The 21,864-nt window shown below is 50.2% G+C and overlaps 7 protein-coding genes across 7 annotated transcripts; 4 read left to right on the plus strand and 3 right to left on the minus strand.

Annotated features, from left to right (window-relative positions):
* Window positions 1–2,306: 2,306 nt before the first annotated feature.
* TrAtP1_001501 (uncharacterized protein) lies at window positions 2,307–3,347 on the plus strand. Its single transcript, XM_066111017.1, has 2 exons — window positions 2,307–2,400; window positions 2,467–3,347. The coding sequence occupies exon 2, from the start codon at window positions 2,790–2,792 to the stop codon at window positions 3,246–3,248; it is 459 nt and encodes a 152-aa protein (XP_065967090.1). The 5' UTR covers window positions 2,307–2,400; window positions 2,467–2,789; the 3' UTR covers window positions 3,249–3,347.
* Window positions 3,348–3,553: 206 nt separating this feature from the next.
* On the minus strand, window positions 3,554–4,449 carry TrAtP1_001502 (uncharacterized protein; the record flags this gene model as incomplete). The annotated part of the gene is made up of 2 exons (XM_066111018.1): window positions 3,554–3,727; window positions 4,363–4,449. 2 exons carry the CDS (start codon window positions 4,447–4,449, stop codon window positions 3,554–3,556), a joined length of 261 nt encoding a protein of 86 aa, XP_065967091.1.
* Window positions 4,450–6,222: 1,773 nt separating this feature from the next.
* Window positions 6,223–7,357, plus strand: TrAtP1_001503 (uncharacterized protein; the record flags this gene model as incomplete). Its single annotated transcript, XM_066111019.1, has 2 exons — window positions 6,223–6,289; window positions 6,699–7,357. 2 exons carry the CDS (start codon window positions 6,223–6,225, stop codon window positions 7,355–7,357), a joined length of 726 nt encoding a protein of 241 aa, XP_065967092.1.
* Window positions 7,358–10,441: 3,084 nt separating this feature from the next.
* On the minus strand, window positions 10,442–10,903 carry TrAtP1_001504 (uncharacterized protein; the record flags this gene model as incomplete). The annotated part of the gene is made up of 1 exon (XM_066111020.1): window positions 10,442–10,903. The coding sequence occupies one exon, from the start codon at window positions 10,901–10,903 to the stop codon at window positions 10,442–10,444; it is 462 nt and encodes a 153-aa protein (XP_065967093.1).
* Window positions 10,904–12,010: 1,107 nt separating this feature from the next.
* TrAtP1_001505 (uncharacterized protein) lies at window positions 12,011–17,062 on the plus strand. Its single transcript, XM_014086012.2, has one exon. The coding sequence runs from the start codon at window positions 12,881–12,883 to the stop codon at window positions 16,442–16,444; it is 3,564 nt and encodes a 1,187-aa protein (XP_013941487.2). The 5' UTR covers window positions 12,011–12,880; the 3' UTR covers window positions 16,445–17,062.
* A 117-nt stretch (window positions 17,063–17,179) lies between these two features.
* On the minus strand, window positions 17,180–20,115 carry TrAtP1_001506 (uncharacterized protein). Its single transcript, XM_014085059.2, has 2 exons — window positions 19,756–20,115; window positions 17,180–19,690 (listed from the first exon to the last, which is right to left on the minus strand). Exons 1-2 carry the CDS (start codon window positions 20,021–20,023, stop codon window positions 17,247–17,249), a joined length of 2,712 nt encoding a protein of 903 aa, XP_013940534.1. The 5' UTR covers window positions 20,024–20,115; the 3' UTR covers window positions 17,180–17,246.
* A 361-nt stretch (window positions 20,116–20,476) lies between these two features.
* Window positions 20,477–21,241, plus strand: TrAtP1_001507 (uncharacterized protein; the record flags this gene model as incomplete). The annotated part of the gene is made up of 3 exons (XM_014085099.1): window positions 20,477–20,551; window positions 20,606–20,649; window positions 20,707–21,241. The coding sequence occupies 3 exons, from the start codon at window positions 20,477–20,479 to the stop codon at window positions 21,239–21,241; spliced, it is 654 nt and encodes a 217-aa protein (XP_013940574.1).
* Between the last annotated feature and the right edge of the window lie 623 nt (window positions 21,242–21,864).

Raw genomic sequence — 21,864 nt, forward strand, 5'->3', positions numbered from 1 at the left:
AGCCGGTAAAGCAAAATACTGCATGCATATAGCCTCCTAATGGCAACATTGTTCTGATGGTAGGAAAATGCACAAATTTAACTACCAATGGCACGTTTACACACGCCACACTTGTTTAGCTTACTGCATGGACGCCATATGTCTGGCAGAAGCCATTCAAACAGTGTATCGGTGGTTCAACTTGTATTGCATATCCACTTCCGTGATCGAATCAAGTACAAGTCCCATCAGCATTGCTAAAAAGCGATGTGTGGTAGCTTTTCGTTGATGTCTCAATTCAGGAAATCTTCTTGGTTTTAGTAACAATATGTATGTATTAGTATCTTCTTTTTTAAAATATTAATATTGACAGCATGCGAATAATCAGCACTATTATCATGGATGAAACAATCCCTTTATATAGTGCCTAGAATATTATGGAATATATATATATATAGTGTAAGGGGTAAAAAGGCTTATCTCTTCTTATAATGCAGGATCTAGTCTAGTTATATATAGTATATAAGGTGGTCCTATATCTCCTTCCTCCCTAGGGATGTTAGGGCAAGGGTCCCTTAACATCCCCCCCGGCTAAAAGAACTAATGGTCCTTATCATTCCCTGTTTCTGCTATTTGATCCCAGCGGTTATATCTTAACCTTAGTCTTTTTTATCAGACCCATCATGTCCTTCTGTCTTATTTCTAAGTGATTAGATCCCTGATGTGTTCCTTGATTTTGGTTGATCAATGCTCGTGGAGGTCAATCATTTTTCCAATACCGGCTTCCCGATTTCAGCCCCGATGTGTTCCTCGATCTTGATGCTCGTGGAGGGTGACCACTTTCCCAATATCAATTCCCCAATTTGGGAAAACAATGTTCACGTTTGTCGCCATACTGTTGAGGTTTTCCTTCATCCGTTCGATCTCGCCGTCACGCTACCATATCGTGGATAAAGCAATCCCCTTACATAGTGCCTAGAAGGTTATAGAACATATATGCATAGTGTAAGGGTTAAAAAGGCTTATCTATTCTTATAATGCAGAATCTAGTCTAGCTATATATATATATAAGATGATCCTATCTCCCCTTCCTCCCTGGGGATATTAAGGCAAGAGTCCCCCAACAACCACAAACATATGAAGGATTCCAGTATCGAAAGAACTCTTGCTTTATAAGGGATTCATATCTAAATTTTCATCTTTATCCAAATCCAATTGCCCAAATTCTATGAAACTCAATTTCCAGATAATCTACAAATACAGTCATCTCCTAGGTAGCTTTATTTGCCAACACATATTACTATGTACGTACAAGTACAGATTATAATATCTCCCTTGCATTGGAAGTAAACTCTAATAGCTATAAGTAGTATAGGCATACGATAATTCGTTAAGTCAGCCAACTGCATCAATCTGCTACTGCTCAACTGGTCTTATTCACACGTAATAGGGTACGTACTAAAACGTAGATATCACCTACTACCTAGTAGTACCTAGGTAGGTACTCAGATAGACCTACATCAGGTAAATCGACAGAGCGAAAATCCCCCAAGTACACCAATGATGAGCTTAAAAAGTTCGCCAATGAGTTTCCTGAACTCAGAACTGTCGTGGGGGATCAAGGCGACTATCATCAGGGGACCACTGATGAGTATCAATCCGTCACCGACGACCTGGAGCCTGGCAGTACAGACAAACCCACTGCTATAGAGCGAGTTAGAGCCCAGGGCGAAAAATGAAAGCAGAGTCCATCGCCAATATTGACGCAAGCACTGGGAGAGTTTTGGCTTTAATTGAAGGCTTGCCTGAAGACGAGCAACAGAGCGTCGCTGATTTTTGGGAGGCTCTTGGCGATTTGTTCACTGGATTTTGGGGAGAGATTCTAGCTCAAGTGGTAAAAATCTTTGAGTTTGTGGTGGAATGGGAGAGTAAGGTTTGGGAACAAGTGAAGGCGAGTTGGAATTCAGTTAAAGGGATCTGGACTGAGATTTGGGAATTAGTCTTCTCTAGACATTTGTTTTGCCATGTGGAATTGTTAGATGTTGGAAAGGCTTCAAGTCCTCTACCTTCGAGAGCGTGATGCGGATGGACGTCTGGAGTTTTCCCTGCCAAGTGCAACCACAAACAAGTTATTCCGACTTGAGTGACTCCTAGCCACTAAATTCATTGACTTTGGCGATCAAGCCCCGTAACCACCAGGGTTCTGCAGGTACGCATTCGATGTGTTTTTTGAATAGGAAGACCGAATCGAAATTGTTGAGTGGTCACGTGGTTCCACCCTTATGCATCAAGCACACCCGTTTGCTTGAGGCTTCCTCCGCTTCATAGTCACACACGCGCGCACACAACAGGAATTAATCAATTTCATTAACTTCCTAAAGACCAAGCAGTGAAATATTGGGATTCGCCATGGATCCAACAGTAAGACATTCAGCATGGGGTGGAGTTGTTTATTCACTGTCTGGTCGCTAATCATCTCTTGAACAGGAGACTTTATGCTACAACTCTTGCCGGATTTGCAGTCCACACGATTCGTCACGAAGACACCTTAACAAGCAAAGCTTCATAGTTGTCTAGTTTCAACAACCCTGACAGTAATGCCGTGATATTTCTGGCAAATATGAATATTACGGCCACTGGCGTGAACTTACATCACTGCTGCTCAAAAGGGGCTGAGTGTCAATTTTCGTCACCATGTCAAGACATTATACCAAGTGCAAACCCGGCTTTATAGGCATGAGCAAAATAAGCAAGTTGTATGACACAGCATAAAAGTCAAAAATTCTTTCCACGACCACCGGGAAAAAAGCATGCTCACAAATTGGGCGAAGCAACTTTCCGCAGAGGAGGACCTTCCAGCCAGTCTCTCAGGTTGCCTTCGGGACATTGTCATATTTGAGATGCTCAAGAGTTATTGGGGTCATTCTTTCAACATATATGCATGGGCAATCCTATTTGACATTGATGGCATTGCCCTAGATTATTACGCACCCGATACTGTTCAGCTCGGCCATGCCATCTCATATGTGGCAAAGCAGACTCTGTTTAAAATCAGCCTTGAGAAACATGACGACGATATAGCAAGTCTGGAAACAGAGATAGTTAAAAACATGATTTTCACCATAAAATCGATGGCCAACACAGTGGAAGATTGGGAGAAATTGTTGGAAAAGCTGGAAAACGGATTATCAAATGATAGAAATGAGCAACTTACCAAATATTTCACCAATCTAGTGAAAGCGGCGTCTATTCCCCGAGGAAGGCAATAATTTTGTAATGGCGGGACTGCCAGTGAGCAAGAGGACCAGACTGGTAGTGAACAAGATGACGAGGCTCACGTTAATGAGGCAGTGATGGATAAAAGAGATACATTAAGCAGCAAACTTTTAACCACATCTGACCTGGAGTCTGACTCACTGTAACACACACTGTGTTAGCCTGTACCATCCTGTACCATCCCATCCTATCCCAACAACTCCCCCTCTCCAGAAATGTCATTCGTCCCGAATGACCATGTTCTGTATTAGAAGTAAGGAGTCGTCCCAGTTGGTTTGGTTCACGGTGTCCCAATTGCTCACTCCATCCACTGTTCTTGTTCCTGTTCGTGTTTGTTGTACAGTCTCTCTTCTTCATGGCGTTCCAAGCGGATGACCAGATCATTCATGATTGCGTTTCCTCTGATCACCGCCTGTCGAGATGCAATCAAGGCGTTTTGAGCCTCCGTGATTATCTGTGTCAGATCTGCGTCCTGAGCTTCCAATCGTTCAGAAGAAGAAAGTGAGACTGGAAGCGAACAAGAAGACCAGGCTGATGGTGAACAAGAAGATGGGCCTGGTAGCGAAGAGGAATGCGAGAATTACGTCGACGAGGCAGTTGTAAATAATGCCATTGATAGTCAAGAGCCTACACTATTTGGAAGAGGTCACTTAAGCTACGAGCGTTCGACAATATTTGGCCTAGAGTCTGATATGCAATCAACACAAGAAGATGAGCCTAGCAGCGAACAGCAAGACCAAACCGATAATGAAAAGAAAGATGAGAAGCGCAATAAGCAAGAATCGCGACAGGAAAGAAAGCGGAAAAGGAAACGAGAGTCGCCGCGAAAGAAGAGGAAAGAGTTGCGGTAGACAAAAGGACAAAATCAGCGGCGAGATTATAGAAGATAATACTGTAAGATTCATGGCGAAGATCAGGACTGTGAGGGATCATGTTGAGATCACGAGAGGAAAAGCAAAGAAAAAAAGGAGACCGTTCTCGAATACCAAAGGCATTGGGCTCAGATGGAATTGGATGTAACGCGCTCATGTGGTTCGGACGAAGGCGAGCCTCTTTCCCTTCAAACTTCTACACTCTTGGCAGAGCGCAACCGTGATGAGTACAAACGCCGAAAATCACGTTGCCATGGCCCGGCATTCGCCAACGAACTCGCCTCGCGATGATACCAAACCTGACGTCCTTGTTTATCCCCATCAACAAGCGAGACGTGAATTACAGCAGCTCTTTAGCCTTGTCGACTTGTCCGCCGCCTTTTGAGTTCTGTCTTCCACGTAAGTTCTCGATAGCCTCAGTGAATACTCATCGGCTCTAGTACAAGAGAAAACTTTATCATGTCCTGACTCATCAGCTAGAGTACCAGAAGCCACTATACATACAGCAAGATGCTCGCAAACGCTTCTCCCCCGACGCTTTCCACCACATCACCGCGAAGACAAAGTCTACACACTCGGAGCGAATCAGACATCGGTGAGCTACATTCGCGTTTTTAGAAGACTCGCGGCTCTCGACCTCCTCAGCCCGGCTCTCGCCCGTTTCAGCACATTGCCCATTCAGAATCAGCCGATAAAACCATGGAAGCAGCATCCCCCCCTCCCCCGGCGGCGAGGAGAGCGAACTCTACTATATTGGGCTCCCTAGCTGCCCAAGTCTCGTTGCTCGGTCAAGCAAACATGGCTAGGAGCGTCCCCAGATACCTGGCTCCTCTACGTATATAGGCACGGTAGATTAGTATCGAAAATGGCTTTGGCCTGCCGACTGGAACCCGCTGCTGCACCAGCTTTGGAATGACGCAGACTCTTCTCTCAGGATCCAGATCTTGGAGGCTGTCAGCGCCGCCACAAGCTGGACGGCGATCGATATCCTGCGTGTTGGCTTGAATGGAAAATTCAATACGACTCTCCTAATTTCTGTTAAGCCAGACTCGCTGACTTGGAGTAAGGCACACCCTATTACACTGAGACGTAAGAAAATCCTGGAAGAACATGGAATCAGAAATATCGATTGTGAAATACGCGAAAGCGTAGTGAGCCTATGCGGCAACTCTGCCTCCAAGATCACATCCGCCGCTGCCAGCAACACGACAAGCCGATTGCAGCTTCCGGCATGCTAACCCATGCGGCTCGTGTAGACTTGTCCGACTGCATCGGCACCAAAATATCGATGAGAGATACGGACACCAGATGTGGCACGATAGGCTTATACCTCGCTCTATCTCCCTCTACGGCTGCGCAGGGCACACCTCGAGTCGTGACTTTGACCGATCGACACGTGGTAATAGACACCAAGACCGATGTACGGGAGTATCGTCACGAGGAGTCTCAGCCGGCCAGGGAAGCCATTCAGATAGACCAGCCCACATACCACAAAACGCTTCGGGATTTTGAAGACAGTGCTATACAATGCAGCAATGTCGCTAAGGAGCAGCGTGAAATTGGCAGAGATGACTTTGTCGCTATATACGATCGATGGCCCATACGTAGCCCCTTTCTAGAGAGCGTTTGATACTCTTCTATACTCGCTGGAGTTGCAGACATGAACATCAATAGCTGCCATGTGTAATAGAGAGAATAACATCGCAATATTTTGCATTGGCATTTCTTGACAGCAAAATTACCTCAGAAAAATGTTCAGTTACAGTTAGGATAGAATGAACAATACCCGTACTCACAAATGAAGCCAAGTCAGCAAGCGACGATAGATATCTACCAGCGTTAATATAGTAGATGTAGTAGATGTAGCAGATGTAGTAGATGTAGCAGATGTAGTAGATGCAGTAGATGTAGCAGATGTAGCAGATGTAGCAGATGTAGCAGATGTAGTAGATGTAGTAGATGTATCACTCGTCTAGCATTGGTTGTGGCTCACAAGAAATTCACCATGAGAGCCTGTAAAGAGATCGTCTTGGACCAGGCAAATCGACGTTAGAATGATCGATTGCGCGAAAAGACGCCTACTCTATCCGATACCATGGCTGCGGAAACTTGGTCCGAGGTCCTGGAAATTAGCGACAACCATTCGGGCATCCTCAAGTCCAGTGAATCCTAGCCTAGTTCTACGGGCCTACGCAACACAGTCAGAACTACGGGAGTTGGTAGATAATGTGGTTCAAGACTGTCAGCATCCGACGTTTCTGCCAATAACGAAATCATGGATTGCAAAAAGAGACTTGCCAGAAATCGAGGACGGAGTTCACGTTATTGGCTTCATATTGTCGCACGCGGTTCAAATTCTACTCTTTGCCCCGACAGACTTCATAAAAGTGAAGTATTCTCCTGACACAAGCGCATATCAACATCGATATCCATCACCGAGTATATATGGTCAAAATGGCGACTATACTGTTTGTGGGCGTTTCTCCCTTGAAGATTTGCATCGCTCAGTAACTCTTCTACTGCACACAAGATATAGGAGACTCACTAATCGAAAAATATTCACCAAAAAAGCACCACCAATCCCGAAGGAGGAAACTTTCAAGGGCTACTGGAACCCTGCACACAACAAGGTTATCGGTATGCCATTTCGAGGTCCTGTCCAAGGAAATCATATCCTTTCCAATTTCATCAAGTACAAGATGAAGCATGGCCAGCAAGCCCTGCCTCTTGTCTCGGAAGGCGATACACCCATGTGTATGAATGAAGATGACACCGACAATACAACTGAAGCTGCCAGTTTACCTCTCTACTGCGAAGCCTTTAAACTCATTATCATGACGAACACAGCAGGCGCCCGTCAATCTAAGCGATTAAGGCTAGATCTAGAAGAGTTCATCTTCCCTGACGATGACACATTTGACATGCTGTTCGCAACAGCATGCAGAACCCACAGGTATCCACCGCCGAAGCAAGACGTCAAAACTATTGTGAAAGATTTACGGGCCTATTTTAACTTTCCCGTGGGAAAAGTTATCACCTACGAACTCAATGTCGCATGCCCACACTCTTACGACGCCATGCGGTCGAAATTACATTCCGAGAGACGATTCACAGACTTTAAAGATGATGCAGTCATAGGTGCCGTGGATATGCGAGACGCATATATGACCATGAGCGACAATGCCAAGTACTTCAGTACTAATATAGCCAAAGTTCTTAAATCCCTATAATCTCCAAGGCTACTAGTTAGGTAACCACATTAGATGATACATCTACTACATCTACTACATCTGCTACATCTGCTACATCTGCTACATCTGCTACATCTGCTACATCTGCTACATCTACTACATCTACTGATGCTACTGATGCTACCTGTATCCAGCAGTTGCATATTTTAATATATAGACTAACAGCCTTCATGTTGTCAAGCTATAGCTAGGGTGCTGGATAATGAAATCGGGGTGTTGGGTAACTTTTCCCTTGAGTAAATCCAACGACCCTCACTTCACCTTTTTTATGTCTAAACTCTTACATATATACTCTTTGCTCATGACTCCTCGTTTTACTACTGTACTCTATACGCTATTGCTAATTAAGCTGCTGCGTATAGTCCTTGCTACTGTCTCTCGTATCGCTGCTTTAGCTACAATGGCCACTTCCACTGAGAAATACTAGTTGGTTTGGACCTAACAATACCAAGAGACACATGACATAAGGCTCACGAGATTTACTCTCGGTTAGAGTTACAGCCGCTGCCTAGGCACGACGGCGAATTGTTCTAGAAGAATTCCCCATTAGCAAAGTGGCAATAAACTCTGAGCCTCTCATTGGATGAGAAGAAACGTCAATGAATCGTTGGCGTCGGCATTTGGTGGGACTAGGTCTCCTCACAGTGGGTATCCTTCTTTACTCGTTGAGAATGGATTAACAGTGGAGCAGTATACCAAAGTTATCACTTTTGATATTCTGGATGCTTTTGTCCGGTAAGCTCCGGAAATGATACGTTCGTTGATTCCTTGCCCAATGAAGGCTGTGCGAGATGCTAGCCGGATGTAACATGCTTTAGGGCATAGATGCTGGGCAATCAACGCACATCACGTCTATCCGTCGCTGTTTAACTCTTCTCGCCTCAATCTTTGGCGTTGCTTTGCATCTCAATTAGTGTATTTTGTTTGGCCGAAGCAAAGCATAGTAAGCACGGATAAGGCGTCAACCCTCGATTACTGAAAAGGGTCTTTCAAGCAGCAGCTATTAGCTCTTACACTAGCATCCACAAATACCATCATTTTTCGCTTCTTAGCAGCAGGGAAGAGACGTGGAACTCTGAAGCCCTATGCCATTTGGCCGTGTCCCTATGCCACCGGCAGCAGACCAGTGGACCCGTGAACCCGGGTCGCCTGGCGATATTTCAAAAGCTTCGCGACTCAGGTAGTCCACGAGCCCAACAGCGATTACCAAGGAACGAAACCACAGGAAAGTTCCGCCGCCACGGCTCTTATAGCGGTACTGGCGGGAGATCCTAATAATAGGGTGCTGAGCTGAGCCTCTTGCTTTCCGGCGCCATCTGGCTCCAGCAACGGGCCTTGCCACATAGAGCAATCCCTTTCGGAGATCTAGTAACTACTAGGTAGATTGTCGAGCGGTAGTCTGTATGCTAGTGCTTTGATATTTCGCTCATCGGCGTTTTATCACTTACAGTAAAGTACGCAGAAAACTCGGCTCCGCTCTTGGCACATCTCTGTTCGTGGCCCTCTGGACCCAACCCACATGGCCATTGTAAATTGCCTGGTGAACTGCCGAGCCGAGGGCCTCTGTCGTTCCGCGGAATACCGTTATTAGAAGTCGCGATAACGCTGCGAGACCGCTTGATGCACGACTGCCGCACCAAGAAGGAATCCTAATAGAATGCGGGCGTAGCTGCATAATGATTATGTGCGTGTATGCGCGACCACATCATACTTGGCATTGTCCCGCCCGCCGTCTTCATGTGTACAGACCAGATATGGCCTTCGGCACTCCGCATCAGGTTGGTAGTAATTAGTCTGGTTAGTGCTGGGCTATTCTCTAATTATGGGCCGAGCCTCTCGCTAAAGCAAGCGACAATGAGATTTTTTCCCTTGACTTGCTGGGTCTCCTGGTCTCCTAGTTACCTGCAGCATGCTGTACGACATGCCCAGCCATCTGCAATGTCATGTCGGGCCGGTACTTGGAGAGAGACAAGTTGGAGCAGCCTACTGTAGGACACCGACAGGTGATACATGATAGTCGAGTGGCCAACGGCACCTAGGCGATCTTCGGACCATCGTCTAACTAGCAGCTCTAGCGGCCGACTCGAAGCAGATGACTGAGTAATTGTACATCCAAGTCCATGAATGAATGGAGGTGAAAAAGACGGTCTGTCGCTCGGGGCGGCCGAGCAATGGATGGCCTGGACGCCTGGACAGCGGATGAGACGCGTGAAAGCCATTTTGATGAGCCTCGGAGGCAGAGAGAAGCCCACAAGTTTATTGGGGGCATCGTGTAGCCTGTTGGCCCCGTTGGCCGTTGAAGCCTGAGTCTCCTAATTCGCCCTTCTGTCGGGAGTCTAATCAAGCGTAAATGCTGCTTTCCCGGCCCCCTGTCGAGATTTGACGTGTTGGGTCGGGGAGCTGCAGAGGCAGAGACAGAAGCAGGCAGAGACACGGAGAGATGAGTAGCCAGAGACGCGATGATGATGTCAAAGCCCAGGCGATCTCGCAACGCTGCAGCAGCCAGGAGGAGCCATCTCCGCAGCGCCGCTCTGCACATCTGTTGGGGAGGCTGTTGATGCAGAGTTTGGATGAGCATTAACACGAAGGATGTTTCCCCTCTCTTGACTTGGTTGTTATTTTTCTCTTTTGCCGCTGCCGCGAAAAAAAAAAGGACCAACGAGACCCGTCGAGGACCCTGGATTTTCATCGTCGAGAGCTGTGGCCCTCACGAGATCAGCAGCTGTGGATATGGGGCCCGAACAAGACCGATGCGCCGTGCCAGGCCTGGTCATTCGGTCGAGGAACCACCTTGTCTTGAATAGCGCGAATCGAGCCAGGCGGGGGTGGATAATAATAGTTGGTTGGTCGCCTGTGCCTGTGGCAGCACACGGCTTCGTGAATACCAAAGAGTAGGTAATACCGTAGTCTAATAGACTGACGGCAAGTAGACGCAAGAATGGCATGGTGGAGGGGGCCGAAAAGCGCCGCCAACTCCCATCGCCTCTCCAGCCAGCCGCCGACTCCATAATAAAACTTGCACTTGCTGGTGTCTGCATTCACCGCATTTTCGTAGCTTGTGTTTCATAGCTGCTGCTCAAGACCAGAGCAAGGCCCTTCCTTGCGAGGTGGCATGTGAGCACCGCATCCCTCGCGCTGACGCCGCCAGAGTGACTCTGCCAGCCAAACGGTGTGAGTGGGCTGGGGAATGATGGGCTGAGACAGCTCCAGCGCTGTCTTTACCGTAGCTTGGGCGATGGACAAGTCGATGGCATCATTGGGCAGACGGAGAAGGAAAGAAGCCGTAGAGAGATATTGGATGGATGGATGGACGGATGGACGGATGGAGGCTGATGATGCGCGAGTTGGAGGTGCAAAGCCACGTTGGCAAAGTGACGTTGATGCTTGTTCCGTTGGATGCGCCGTATCTGTTGTTTTGGGATTGATAGTCAAGCCATGTCCCAGGGCAAGCAAGTTGTGTGTGTTGATGCTTGAGTGCAAGTAATTTCGGGCTGGTACCTGGGCGGGCTGAGGGCCGAGTTCCATGCCGAGAAACAAGCATTTGCATGAACCACGTTGCCTTAGGTAAGCCGAGCTGGGCTTTGCATGCTATGACCTCACTACATACAGTATATACAATAGACGAGCTGTTTGTTTTCTGCCAATAACCATCTCGATTCAACATGTTGTGTTGTCGGCATCGCTCTTCGAAAATTAAGGCCAAGTGGAATAAAGCCAAAGCCCGTATGCACATCACATTGGGGAATGAATCACAGATCTGCTGCCAATCACCGGCAGCGCTTTAATAACGCAAAAGACAGCGCGGCCCTATGATCTGCCATTTGCGATTCACTCCGTCTCGGATGTGCAGACAGCGTCTCCACCGCCTCAGCAGGTTCCGGCTCGAGGGTACTCGGGTCGTGCTGGTGGCTGTGCTTGTCGCACAAGTACCCAGAAACCGGACTCAACTGACATTTGAGACTTGATCCATTCAATTCCATCCATCTCCACCCAGCAGCACGCGCCCCGCGCTCTCTCCGCCGCGGCTACTGCGCTGTGGCTCACAAGTCGAGACGAGAGTCTGGGTTAGCGAAGAGGAAATTTAAAACAGGCCGGGACGGGCCCCCCTTGGCACGAAGAGAACCTTGTTGTTCCATCGCTCACGAGGACAGTCTGTTGGCAGCTGAAACTATATACCTTAATCACCTACCTAGCACCTATAGCTCGTTACCTGTCAACTCGTCTGCGGCTTAAAAATGACTGATCCATTAGCATCTAGTACATAGTAGCAGCCCGTACCAGCACCCAAGCTGTTACGGTTGCTGCCGATCAGTCACTACAAGTCACTCAGCCAGCGTCCGTGGCAGCTGAGTCAATCAATGCCAACTTGGCGGCAATTTCGTTCCTAACCACTGCTTGGCGCCTGCACCGCTGCCCTCTCCCTGTATTACTGTACCGCAGGCCTGGAGCTGCCCGTCAAGCCCATTCCCACTGAGCCCTATCCCAAGAACCACGTCAAAGCCCACTTGGCTGCCAGCCCACCGCCTAGCCCGCTGCCCAACCCACTGCCAAACCCACTGCCAAACCCACTGCCAACCCACCCCGAGCCCACTAAAAGCCTCTGAGCGCTAGCGGGAGTTGGCCGTGCTGGCGCTTCACTGGCAGGGGCCCTGTCTGCTGCCCGTTTTTCTGCCCACCCCACCGCTCTCGGGTTCCGCCAACCTCTTCCTCTCCATTCGCCCATCGCCAACAAAAAGGGCTCGAGCTGCCTCGCGAATAGGCCTCGTCCCGACGCAAGCAATTCGCCTCTGGAGGGGCGATTCCCGTTGCTTCTCGCAGCCAATACTTATACAGGCACGAACCATCTCGCACCGCACCGCACCGCAGCGCCTCGCATCGCATCCGTCGCTGCAGTTCCAGCGCCCCTGCATCGCATCCCCAGCATCTCCCTTCACGCACGTGCCCTGCCGGCGGTGCTGCGTGTCTTGCCCTCGAGAGCTCCCCGGATTCGCCTGCTCGCTTTTCCAAGGACCGTCGTCGTCTGAGCCAGGCTAATTTCCTCCTGATATCCGGCCATTCGCTGGGCCTGTGTCTCTGTTGTGTGGTTGTGTGCCGCTGCCGTTCAATTTCAGCTGCACCTTTGTCACAGTCATAGGCGAGTAATCCTGGGTGACACGGCTTGCGACTCACAATCCAATTTCGTTCAAGAGGCTGAACCCACCGGCGCCTCACGATACCTCAAAGGAAGGGAATTGAACCGGCCCAAGAGAAGACGAAAAAGGAATAAGAAAGAACCAACATGTCCATGTGCCGCCGCCATGTATCGACCTCAGCAGCATTTGTGATGGCGCATCGCTTGGTTTAACTTTCTCTCACCGAAGCTGGTATTCCGCATCTTCCGCGCCGTCTTTAGCTTCATCTCCCGTCCTTTAGATATTGACATTCGCATCTTCTTCGGCATTCTTCTCATTTCAATTTAAATTTCACCTTCGACTCTCCCCCCACTGGCCGTCACCGCACGATATGCTAGGACGGCTTCTGCATCTCGGCTCCGGAGGCCAGTCTATAGGCCCTACTCAGTCCACCAATGGCTCACGACCCATCCTTTCCCTGGAATCCGTCCAGGAAGACTCTCACACCCGCAACCTGCTTTTCCCCGACGCCCAGGATCTCTATCAGCATCGCAACGATCAAGTATTTCCCTTCTTTGCCGATCCGGTAGCCTCTTCCGCATCGCCAGCAAACGCTTTCGACTACAACGATGACATCGAACTCGATGTCAAGGACGTTCGCGTCATCATCATGCAGGATGCCCTAGGTCCCACTAATGCATCGCTGCTCTATGATAGCCATCCTCTCCCCGAGTCCGCAGCTTCCGCTGAAAGGCATTCTACTGCCACTCAGGATCTCAAGAGGGCGGCCCCCTTCTCACCTCGCAAGGGCAGCCAAAGCCAGGCTCCGCGCCCAACAGGTATTCATACCGACGGCCCTCAGCTTCGCCAGGGAGCATTCGATCGCCGAGCCTCGGTTCATGGCCGTAGTCCTAGTTTTGGGGAAACTGATGGGCAGCGAGCTGCACGCGAATACCGAGAGGAGCTAGCTACCTTCTCCAGCTGCATCTTTGGTAACTCAGAGCTCATGGCTTACAAAGGCACTTCCACAAAAGTCCATGTCGTGCCATCCGAGCCACGCGTCACCGACTATGGTAGCTCCATGTTTGGTGATGGCCGCAGCTCTATCGGCCGTGCCAGTGGGCGCTCAAGCAAGCTGTCACAGTCCTATTCCTCTCAGACCATGTCTCCAACACATCCACCGCTTCCCACCGGCGCGTCTACCCCACGCCATACTGAGCGAAAGAAGGTTCTCATCACTCGGCTCTTCCCCGTAACTCTTGCCGCTGACGACTTGGATACTGCCACGCCACCGAGCCGGTATTCAGATGACAATGGAGGATTCCCATTTCCGCCAACCGGAGACGAGGCTGCCGCCAAGAAGAAGAAGCCACAGCCGAAACAGAGGCGCACGCCAATGTATGCTGTGGTCCTTGTCGTACAGCTCCCGCCTTCTCCGTCACGCATATCTTCGGCCGTACCCCCCAAGCCTGTCTTTCGCGAGCCAGGATCATACAATGACCAAGACATGTTCTCTTCGTCCTACAGTTCGACTCGTGCGTCTGGCTGGAACATGTCGGGGTCGGGCCTTTATGGCGAAGCCACAGACTCGTCATTCTCCATCGACGTGGAAGACCGAATTGACTCGCTTACGAAGCACTGGGATATTGTCATGCGCACCTTGACCCATCTCCAGTCTGTCGTCTCGTTCAGGTTGCACACCATGCTCAAGCAAACCGACATGGCATCCCCGGGACCGTATTCGGCAAATATGAGTTCCAGGAGGCCATCCGTTACCACCGACAGGCGTCTAGATGAGTCTCGAAACAAGCCGTCCAAGAGTACCACCAAACTTGTCTCCCTGCTGCCAAACTGTCTCTCAGATGATCTGCATATTGCATCAGAAGTCGGTCTCGCCAGGTCCAGGGTTGTAATGGGCCTGAGTGCTTCTCGTGTCGTCACAGGACAGGGGCGCTGGGGAATTTGGCGTGACGAGGCCATTTGGACTTGTAAATGGGCTGCAGGACTGCATCAAGGTACCTTTCTTCATACCCTGCTTACTGGATTCTTAGCCACCCATATCGACTGGCTGCAGGCGCTCAGCTCTCCTACATACAGGAGAAAAGCAATGGTTCGAAAACAGAATCAAAATGAAGATGATTTATCGCTACCAGCGCGGACTATTATCGTCTCAGAAGACAAGATGGCCGCACGACGCATCATCTTTTTGCTTTCTGCGTTTTTGCCAGCGAACCAGCAAGTCCACGGCCCTCGAGTACATCGACCAAGCACGTCGGGTGCTTCGGTTGGCGCATTTTCAAATTCGCCCCCTTCCTACGTTGTTCCCGTTGTGCGAGAGGAGTCTCTTCGCCGCAAGATTAATCGCCGCACCGGCTTTGGGCGCACTTCTCACTCCAGGACAGCTAGTCAGAGCACCAGGAGTGGCACGTTGTCGTCCCAGATGGGACACCTGAACATCACAGATCCCTCAAGCCACCACAGGCGTGCTTCCGACGCAGCCTCCATTCGAACTCCTGGCCTTCCCATCCCGGGCCATGACTTGATGAGCCGGAAAAGTAGCGTTGCTACTTCTACCATCATGCAGGACTCAACCACGCCGCATTTCTCGACTATTCAACGGACCGATAGCCTTAGGCGGCGACGGCCGGGAAGTAGTGGCAGCGCTGCGGCAGATGACCTGAAGCGATCTCTCAAAAGGGGAGAGAGCGGCGGTGCCGGAGGCGGTCGCCCACCAAGCCAAGGACTGCGATGGAGCAGCATAATGAGCGGGCTATGGAATGCACGCCGTCGTGAGTCCATGGACAGCGGCAGCACTTACAGTCAAGCGAGCGACCTGCGGTCGCCAATCAAAGTAGGCTTCCCTCAGTCAAACAGACTGTCTGACATAGGTCGCGAGCTCGCCCCTCATGAGGAAGTGCCTGGAAGATCACCGGCCCAGCTGCGTCAAGCGAGTAATGCTAGGGATGTCGATGCGACGCGAGGAAACGCTGAGCGCACTCGAAAATCCTTCACGCAGGCCGACAGGACACCAGATCCCAACGGCGCCTTTGAGTCTCCAATCAAGACCTCAATCAATGCCGATGATAGTGTCATAGATGTTGATGTTCCCTTCCCCGACTACATTGCCTCCTTTGAGTCTGCCATTAGCTCTCCCTCTAGCAGCGGATACCTGTCGACACCAGGCCTGCCCGGCCTTGAATCTTTTGAGCAAACCGGACGTATCTCGATTGATGGTGATCTGCCCCTTAATGCGGCTGGCTGGCTGAACCGTTTCCATCCTGACTTCGTCCTGCAAGGAGTCCCTCCTCAGGAAGACCTTCTCGAAAATGTCAAAGCTGCTCTTCAAGCCGAGCCTACACCCACCGTGCTCCAGTCTGGTAGCGATGATGTCTCTGAGCGCTGGGTCGATGTGAGCTCTGCTCTTGTCATGGACACGACTACAGATTCTCTTCTTCGCATTACATACCGCCGACTGGTTAAGCCAAAGCCAATCGTGGAAAACGTTGTTGGGGGTGTTGCAATTACGCCCTCAGCGTTGCCTCAGGAAACCATGTTGGATGAGAAGTGGGTTGAAGAATTGGTAACTGTGCCCGATGATACTTTGTCAGAAGCCTTGGAAAAGGTTATCCATCTCGTCCCAGACTCTAGCAAAGAGCATTCTTCCGCCTCCTCTCAGGTTCATGTTGACATCCTTGGGCCTCTCGACACCGGCAGTAACATGCCAGATACGCTCTCAGAGGTCACGCAAATACCGGAGCCTCCTCTCGAAATACCTCGAAGACAGTGCAAGACGGTAGTGCTTTCTGCTCTTGAAGATACGATTCGGGATGTTATTGACCGCAACGACGATGACACCCCCAACAACCTTGGACGAAGGCAGCAATCTCCAGCTAGCGAGAACGTACTACGCCTAGCAGTGAGGCAATGGGCAAACGCTCTTGACTCGAGCGAATGAGCCCCGAAAGTCACACGGATACGGCCCCTTGTGTACCACCTTGTTTTTGTTTCACACATTTCATCCCGTTTTCTACGATACTTTTTTCAAACGTTTCTTTATTCATGACGTTATGAATTGGTTACTACGATAAAGGATGACAAACCAACCGAAACCTGTATCATCACCTTTTTAATAGTTTGATTCCTCTTCACACCATATGATACCCCAAAGTGCGCAGAGATATCGCGTCTTATCTTTCTTCTTCTTTTGGGCCAACCATACTCACCTTTTTTTTTCTCTACCTGTTGATTATTGACTGAGAAGGCCAATCCTCCACTATCCCAAGATCCCTTTTCTTCTTTTTCTTCGGCCTGGCGTTTGTTTGTCTGTGTGTTCGTTTTGCTTTTCTGATACTACTTTGAATTGTTTTTATGAGCGAGGCGTTTGGATGATATCAAAGGATACTACTACGTGCCTAGCCATGGAATGCTAGTGCTGAGGTTTACACGTTTTGCTATACAGAGCGGACTCTTACTCGAAGAGAGGAGTAAGCGGAAAGCGGCAAGACAAGCCGTTTTCTTGAATTTCGATAGATTATGCTTTTTAATGCTAAAGATACACTTTTGTTTTACTTTTAGCTACTGCTCTCCTTGCCATGTGTGAAGTTTGTCTGCTTTTCGTTGGTGTAATCAATCAGCCTAGCCTCTCGAAACTTGGAAGCTGATTAAGGTTGAAGCAAAGAAAGATTTGTATATATAATTGTATTGTAGTGTATTATGCCTGTACATTATTTCTAGATGACGCTCATTCTTTCATCCTTTTACCTCCTTTTACCCCCTTTACCCTTGACCTGATGCCTACCCGTCTTGGCCCTCTTCCTCTCCTTCTCCTGTCTCGCCCTCCGGATGTCATTCACATCCTTGACCTCCTTCTTGCTGCCCATGCCATCCTTGAAGCGTCCCACACGCTTCTCACGAGCCTCATTAACCCTCTTCTTGCGTTTCTCAAAGTCGTCCCTATACTTGTCGGCCTCCTTGGGCGCCTGCTCCTTGTTGTGCTTGTACCGCACGCCCGAGGGGAGACGGCCCACGCCGTTGCCGCCGCCAGATTTGACCAGCTCGCCCACCTGCGGCAGCTTGTGCACGCGGTTGGCCTTTTTCCACTTGTCGAAGCGCCCGCTCTGGAAGCTGGCGGCAATCTTGACGCCGCTCTCGCCGGTGATGAGGCGCGCGCCCTTTGAGCCGTCCTCGTCGTTTGCGCTGTTGACGTATTTCTTGGACTTTGCGTCCCAGCGCATGCGCGCGCGGGTCGGTGCGCCAAAGGCCTTTGCGGTCTCGTCGTTTGTGAGGTCCATGGCGGCGTCGCGGGCGAGCTCGACAAAGGACGAGTTGTTGCCGCCCGAGTGGACGCCGTAGCCGCGCTCCTCGGCGGCGTTGACGGTGCGGGGCGTGTAGGACATGAAGACGTCGTTGTCGCGCCAGTCGGTGCGGCCCTTTTCCTTTTTGGACTTGCCGGTGTTTGTGACTGTGACTTGGAGATCGTCGTCGCCGTAGTCGTCTTCATCATTTTCGTTGGTATCCTCGTCGTCATCGCTGTCTTGGGCCGGGGCACCGCCGAAATCGTCGTCGACTTCCATATTTTCGGCTTCGTCTTCCTTCTCTTGCCGCTTGCGTGGCTTGACTCTCTTGCGCAGCTCTTTCATCACTTCTGCTGCCGCACTTGTCGCTTTATCTCCCTGCCCAATCTCGAAAATGGTCTCCTGAGGCTTGAAGTTGCTGATTTTAGCTAACATGGCGGCCCGAGCCTCTTCTGCGTCATCGACGTCCTCGCCGAAAAGGGGATGTAGCTGTGACCAGCCCCTGGATGCTACTTCTTCTCTTGAACGCTTTGCGCTCTGACTTGAAGCCGAGTTTCGAGTCTTCATGTAGAGCTTCTCTGCTTTGGCGGCAACGGCTCGTAAGGCGCTGACGTCTTCGCTCTGATCCATGAACTTGTTGAACCATTCCATGTGTGTTCCTACAGAGTCTCGCTGCAGGGATCCAACAACGACGTCCTCGGTGAATGATGGACTCTTCTCTGCCTGGCCGACAACCAGTCTCTTGCCGAGGAAAAGCTGTAGATCTAGCAGATATGGGGCATCGATGTCTCGTACCAAACTGTAAGCCCAACCCCTCTGGCCGGCACGAGCTGTACGACCGACTCTGTGGATAAATACTTTGGGTTGCGGGGGAAAGTCGAAGTTGATGACATTGGCCAACACGGGAATATCGATACCTCTGGCAGCGACATCTGTGACGACTAATAGGTTCGTCTTACCATTTCGGAAATCCTCTACCTGTATTCTTCGAGCGGTTTGGTCAAGAGAACCGTATACGTGAGATGTTGCAAATCCAGCTTGTTGTAACAGGTTGTAAAGGTACTCGACGTGATGTTTTGTAGCTGTGAAAATAATTGTAGAGTGCTCTGTTGGCTTTCCGGAGCCACCATCGGGTCCACGCTTTCGCTTCTTGGAATTGTTTTCTGTAGACTCCTGTGCGCTTGCAGGGGGTCCGAGAGGAACTCTGATCACATCGTGAAGGATATGAAGCAGGGAGCCTTCCTTTTCAGCTCCCTTGACGGAGAAGAATGCAATTTCCAAGTCAGGGGACATCTTGGTATCTGCATCAAGTCGCACAAGGCTGGGATCTTGAAGACCGGCGCGGGCAAACTCGACTAATGAGGCTGGGAGCGTGGCGGAGAAGAGAAGTGTCTGTCTTGAAGGAGGGAGCGCGTGTAAGATTTCGGTCAACTGAGTGGCGAAACCCATTTCGAACAATCGATCGGCTTCGTCAAAGACGACGTATTTGATGGATGAGAGATCGAGGTTCATCTCGACCTTGAGATGCAGGAATCGACCAGGCGTAGCAATGACAATGTCCGGGTTCGCAGACATGAAGCCAAACTGCTCCTCCAGGCTGTCACCTCCGACCAACAGCACGGCCTTGAGATCGGTTCCTCGGCCGAGTTCCTTGACAACCTTGAGCGTCTGGATGGCCAGTTCTCGCGAGGGCGAAAGGATGAGCGCTCGGGCACCAAACTTGGAGCTGTGGGCGCGCAGCCGCTCAATCATGGGGATGACAAAGGCGGCTGTCTTTCCTGAACCGGTTCTGGCCATGCCGACGACATCTCGTCTTTCGAGAACGAGGGGAATCGTTTTCCTCTGGATCGGCGTCGGCACTGAGAAACCCTTGCGGGCGATGGCTTTGAGGATATTCGCATTGAGGCCTATGCAGTAGAGAGTCTGTTAGTGATGGTTTGCGAAATGAGACAGTCGACTGCTTTTCGCTTACCCATTGCCTGGAAACCGCCGCCTTTCTTGACCGTCCTGCCCTTGAGATTGGAGGCCTTGCGATATGAAGCCGCCTGCTGCAGCGCAATAAAGGCCTCATCGTCATCTTCGCCGTCTCCTCCCGCGCCAGTGTTGAGAAAGCCATCAAAGTCGAGTCCATCTTCGCCGAAGCTCTGTCCTCCGTTCTCGCCTTCGCCGGGGTATAACGAGTCGAGAATGTCCAGCTCCGGCTCGGACGCAGCAGGCGATGCTGCACGACGACTGGGCATGATTACGACGCGCGATATGCTGTGAAATTGCGCTGATTTATTGTTTTCGCACTCACTGTCCCCCAAACTTGGCAGTGCTAACTACTACTTTCAGACAGCGAAGTCGTACTCTTTTTTTTTCCGTCTCCATCTAAAAGTTCGGGCTTATCTTATCAGCCCAGTGGGGTGCGGGAACAGCCAAAAAATTATGGAACCCCTGCCATCAAAGGCTCTTAATGCAGCATTGCGCGCATCCACTTTCTTTGTGACTGCGAATCATCTTTGCCAATCGCCCAACTCAACTGAGAAGCACGCGAGAGCTGCTGCGGCTTCCTTTCGACGTTTGTTCAACCACTCGCCAGACGCTCGTTGTTCCCCGCCTCATTTTCTGATATCACTGCCATCTACAAGGAAAGATTGTCGTCTATATATAGAGAATTACCCATTTCTTCCAAGCATCATCCGACAAGCATCATGGCGGACGTCGACACAAAAGAAGACAAAGATGCGCTCGATGCTCTCGAGCTAGAAGCCAAGGAATTCGACAAGGTACGCTGTGCGCTTTCACGAAATCCATCGTTACTGCTAACAAGCTGATTCCAGGATGCCGAGATTGATCGAATCCTCAAGGCGTTTCGCCTCGATGCGTGAGCACTTTCCATCCCGACAACACAACGCTGTCTAATTAATGCCTTGACCTCCAGATACGCCGTCCTAGACCTGCAACCCGGCGTCCCCGAATCAGACATCAAAGTCACCTACCGCAAAAAGTCCCTCCTCATCCACCCCGACAAGACAAAGAACCCACGCGCGCCCGACGCCTTTGACCGCCTCAAAAAGGCCCAGACCGAGCTCATGGACGAGAAGCACCGCGAGCGCCTCGATGAAGCCATCGCCGACGCCCGCATGCTGCTCATCCGCGAGCACAAGTGGACCGTCGACAGCCCCGAGCTCAAGACGGACGAGTTTGCGAAAAAGTGGCGCGACAAGGCGCGCGAGGTGCTCATCGACAACGAGCAGCGGAGGCGGCGCCAGATGAAGGCCCAGCTGCAGGAGGAGGGTCGCGAGCAGCGCCGGCAGGACGAGGAGATTGATGAGAGGAAGCGCAAGAGGCAGCACGACCAGGATTGGGAGGCGACGAGGGACGTGAGGATCAATAGCTGGCGGCAGTTTCAGAAGGGGAAGTCGGGCGGCGATCCGGATAAGAAGAAGAAGAAGAAGCTTAAGCCGATTGGGTGAGGGGAGCGGGAAATATGAAGTAATCATTTTGACTTGAGGTCTTTTTTTTTGCTTTCTGTTTTCCCTTTTCATTTGAAAGAAGGAGTATATGGTTTGGGCGGACTGTTTTTGAGTCAGGGGGGTTTTATTTTATTTTATTTTTCTGTGAGTTGCTTGAGTTTCGTGATGGACTTGACATCTGACAATGGTAGCCGATGATACCAAAGACACAAACGTCAAAGATGACAGATGACACCCCCTTTGAACAACTATTGCGATGCAAAGAGATGGTGGCATTATAGCAAAAGCATAAGACCATGGATCACAGAACACATGGTGGAGATGAGAAATCTACTTATTACATCGCTACAACAGTGGGTTCCATTCATCATACTTGAAGCACACGGAGCAGGCAAATATCGTTTCCCTATTACATAAAGAAATATACATGTATCATCTCTTATATTAACGAGGGGAGATTGGTCTCTGCGAAAACAAAGGTCTCTTCGCCTCCTTTTTCTCCCCTCATCGTTTTTTACTCTCTTAAAATAAAGTAGTAGTAGGTAGCTGCAGCTATTAATATACACAATGCTCACCAAAGCGTCTCACGCCCCGAGCATGAAAGCGCCATCCGTCAATGATAT

This window comes from Trichoderma atroviride, chromosome 1 (genome assembly GCF_020647795.1).
Source record: "Trichoderma atroviride chromosome 1, complete sequence".
NCBI classification, from domain to species: Eukaryota; Fungi; Ascomycota; class Sordariomycetes; order Hypocreales; family Hypocreaceae; genus Trichoderma; species Trichoderma atroviride.

Excerpts from the sequence above, each read along its gene's own strand:
- TrAtP1_001501 (XM_066111017.1), top strand. The coding sequence starts at position 2,790 with ATGCTCACAAATTGGGCGAAGCAACTTTCCGCAGAGGAGGACCTTCCA.
- TrAtP1_001505 (XM_014086012.2), top strand. The coding sequence starts at position 12,881 with ATGCTAGGACGGCTTCTGCATCTCGGCTCCGGAGGCCAGTCTATAGGC.
- TrAtP1_001506 (XM_014085059.2), bottom strand. The coding sequence starts at position 20,023 with ATGCCCAGTCGTCGTGCAGCATCGCCTGCTGCGTCCGAGCCGGAGCTG. Across the intron at positions 19,691-19,755 it reads CGGCGGTTTCCAGGCAATGG|GCCTCAATGCGAATATCCTC; the intron begins GTAAGCGAAAAG and ends TCTACTGCATAG.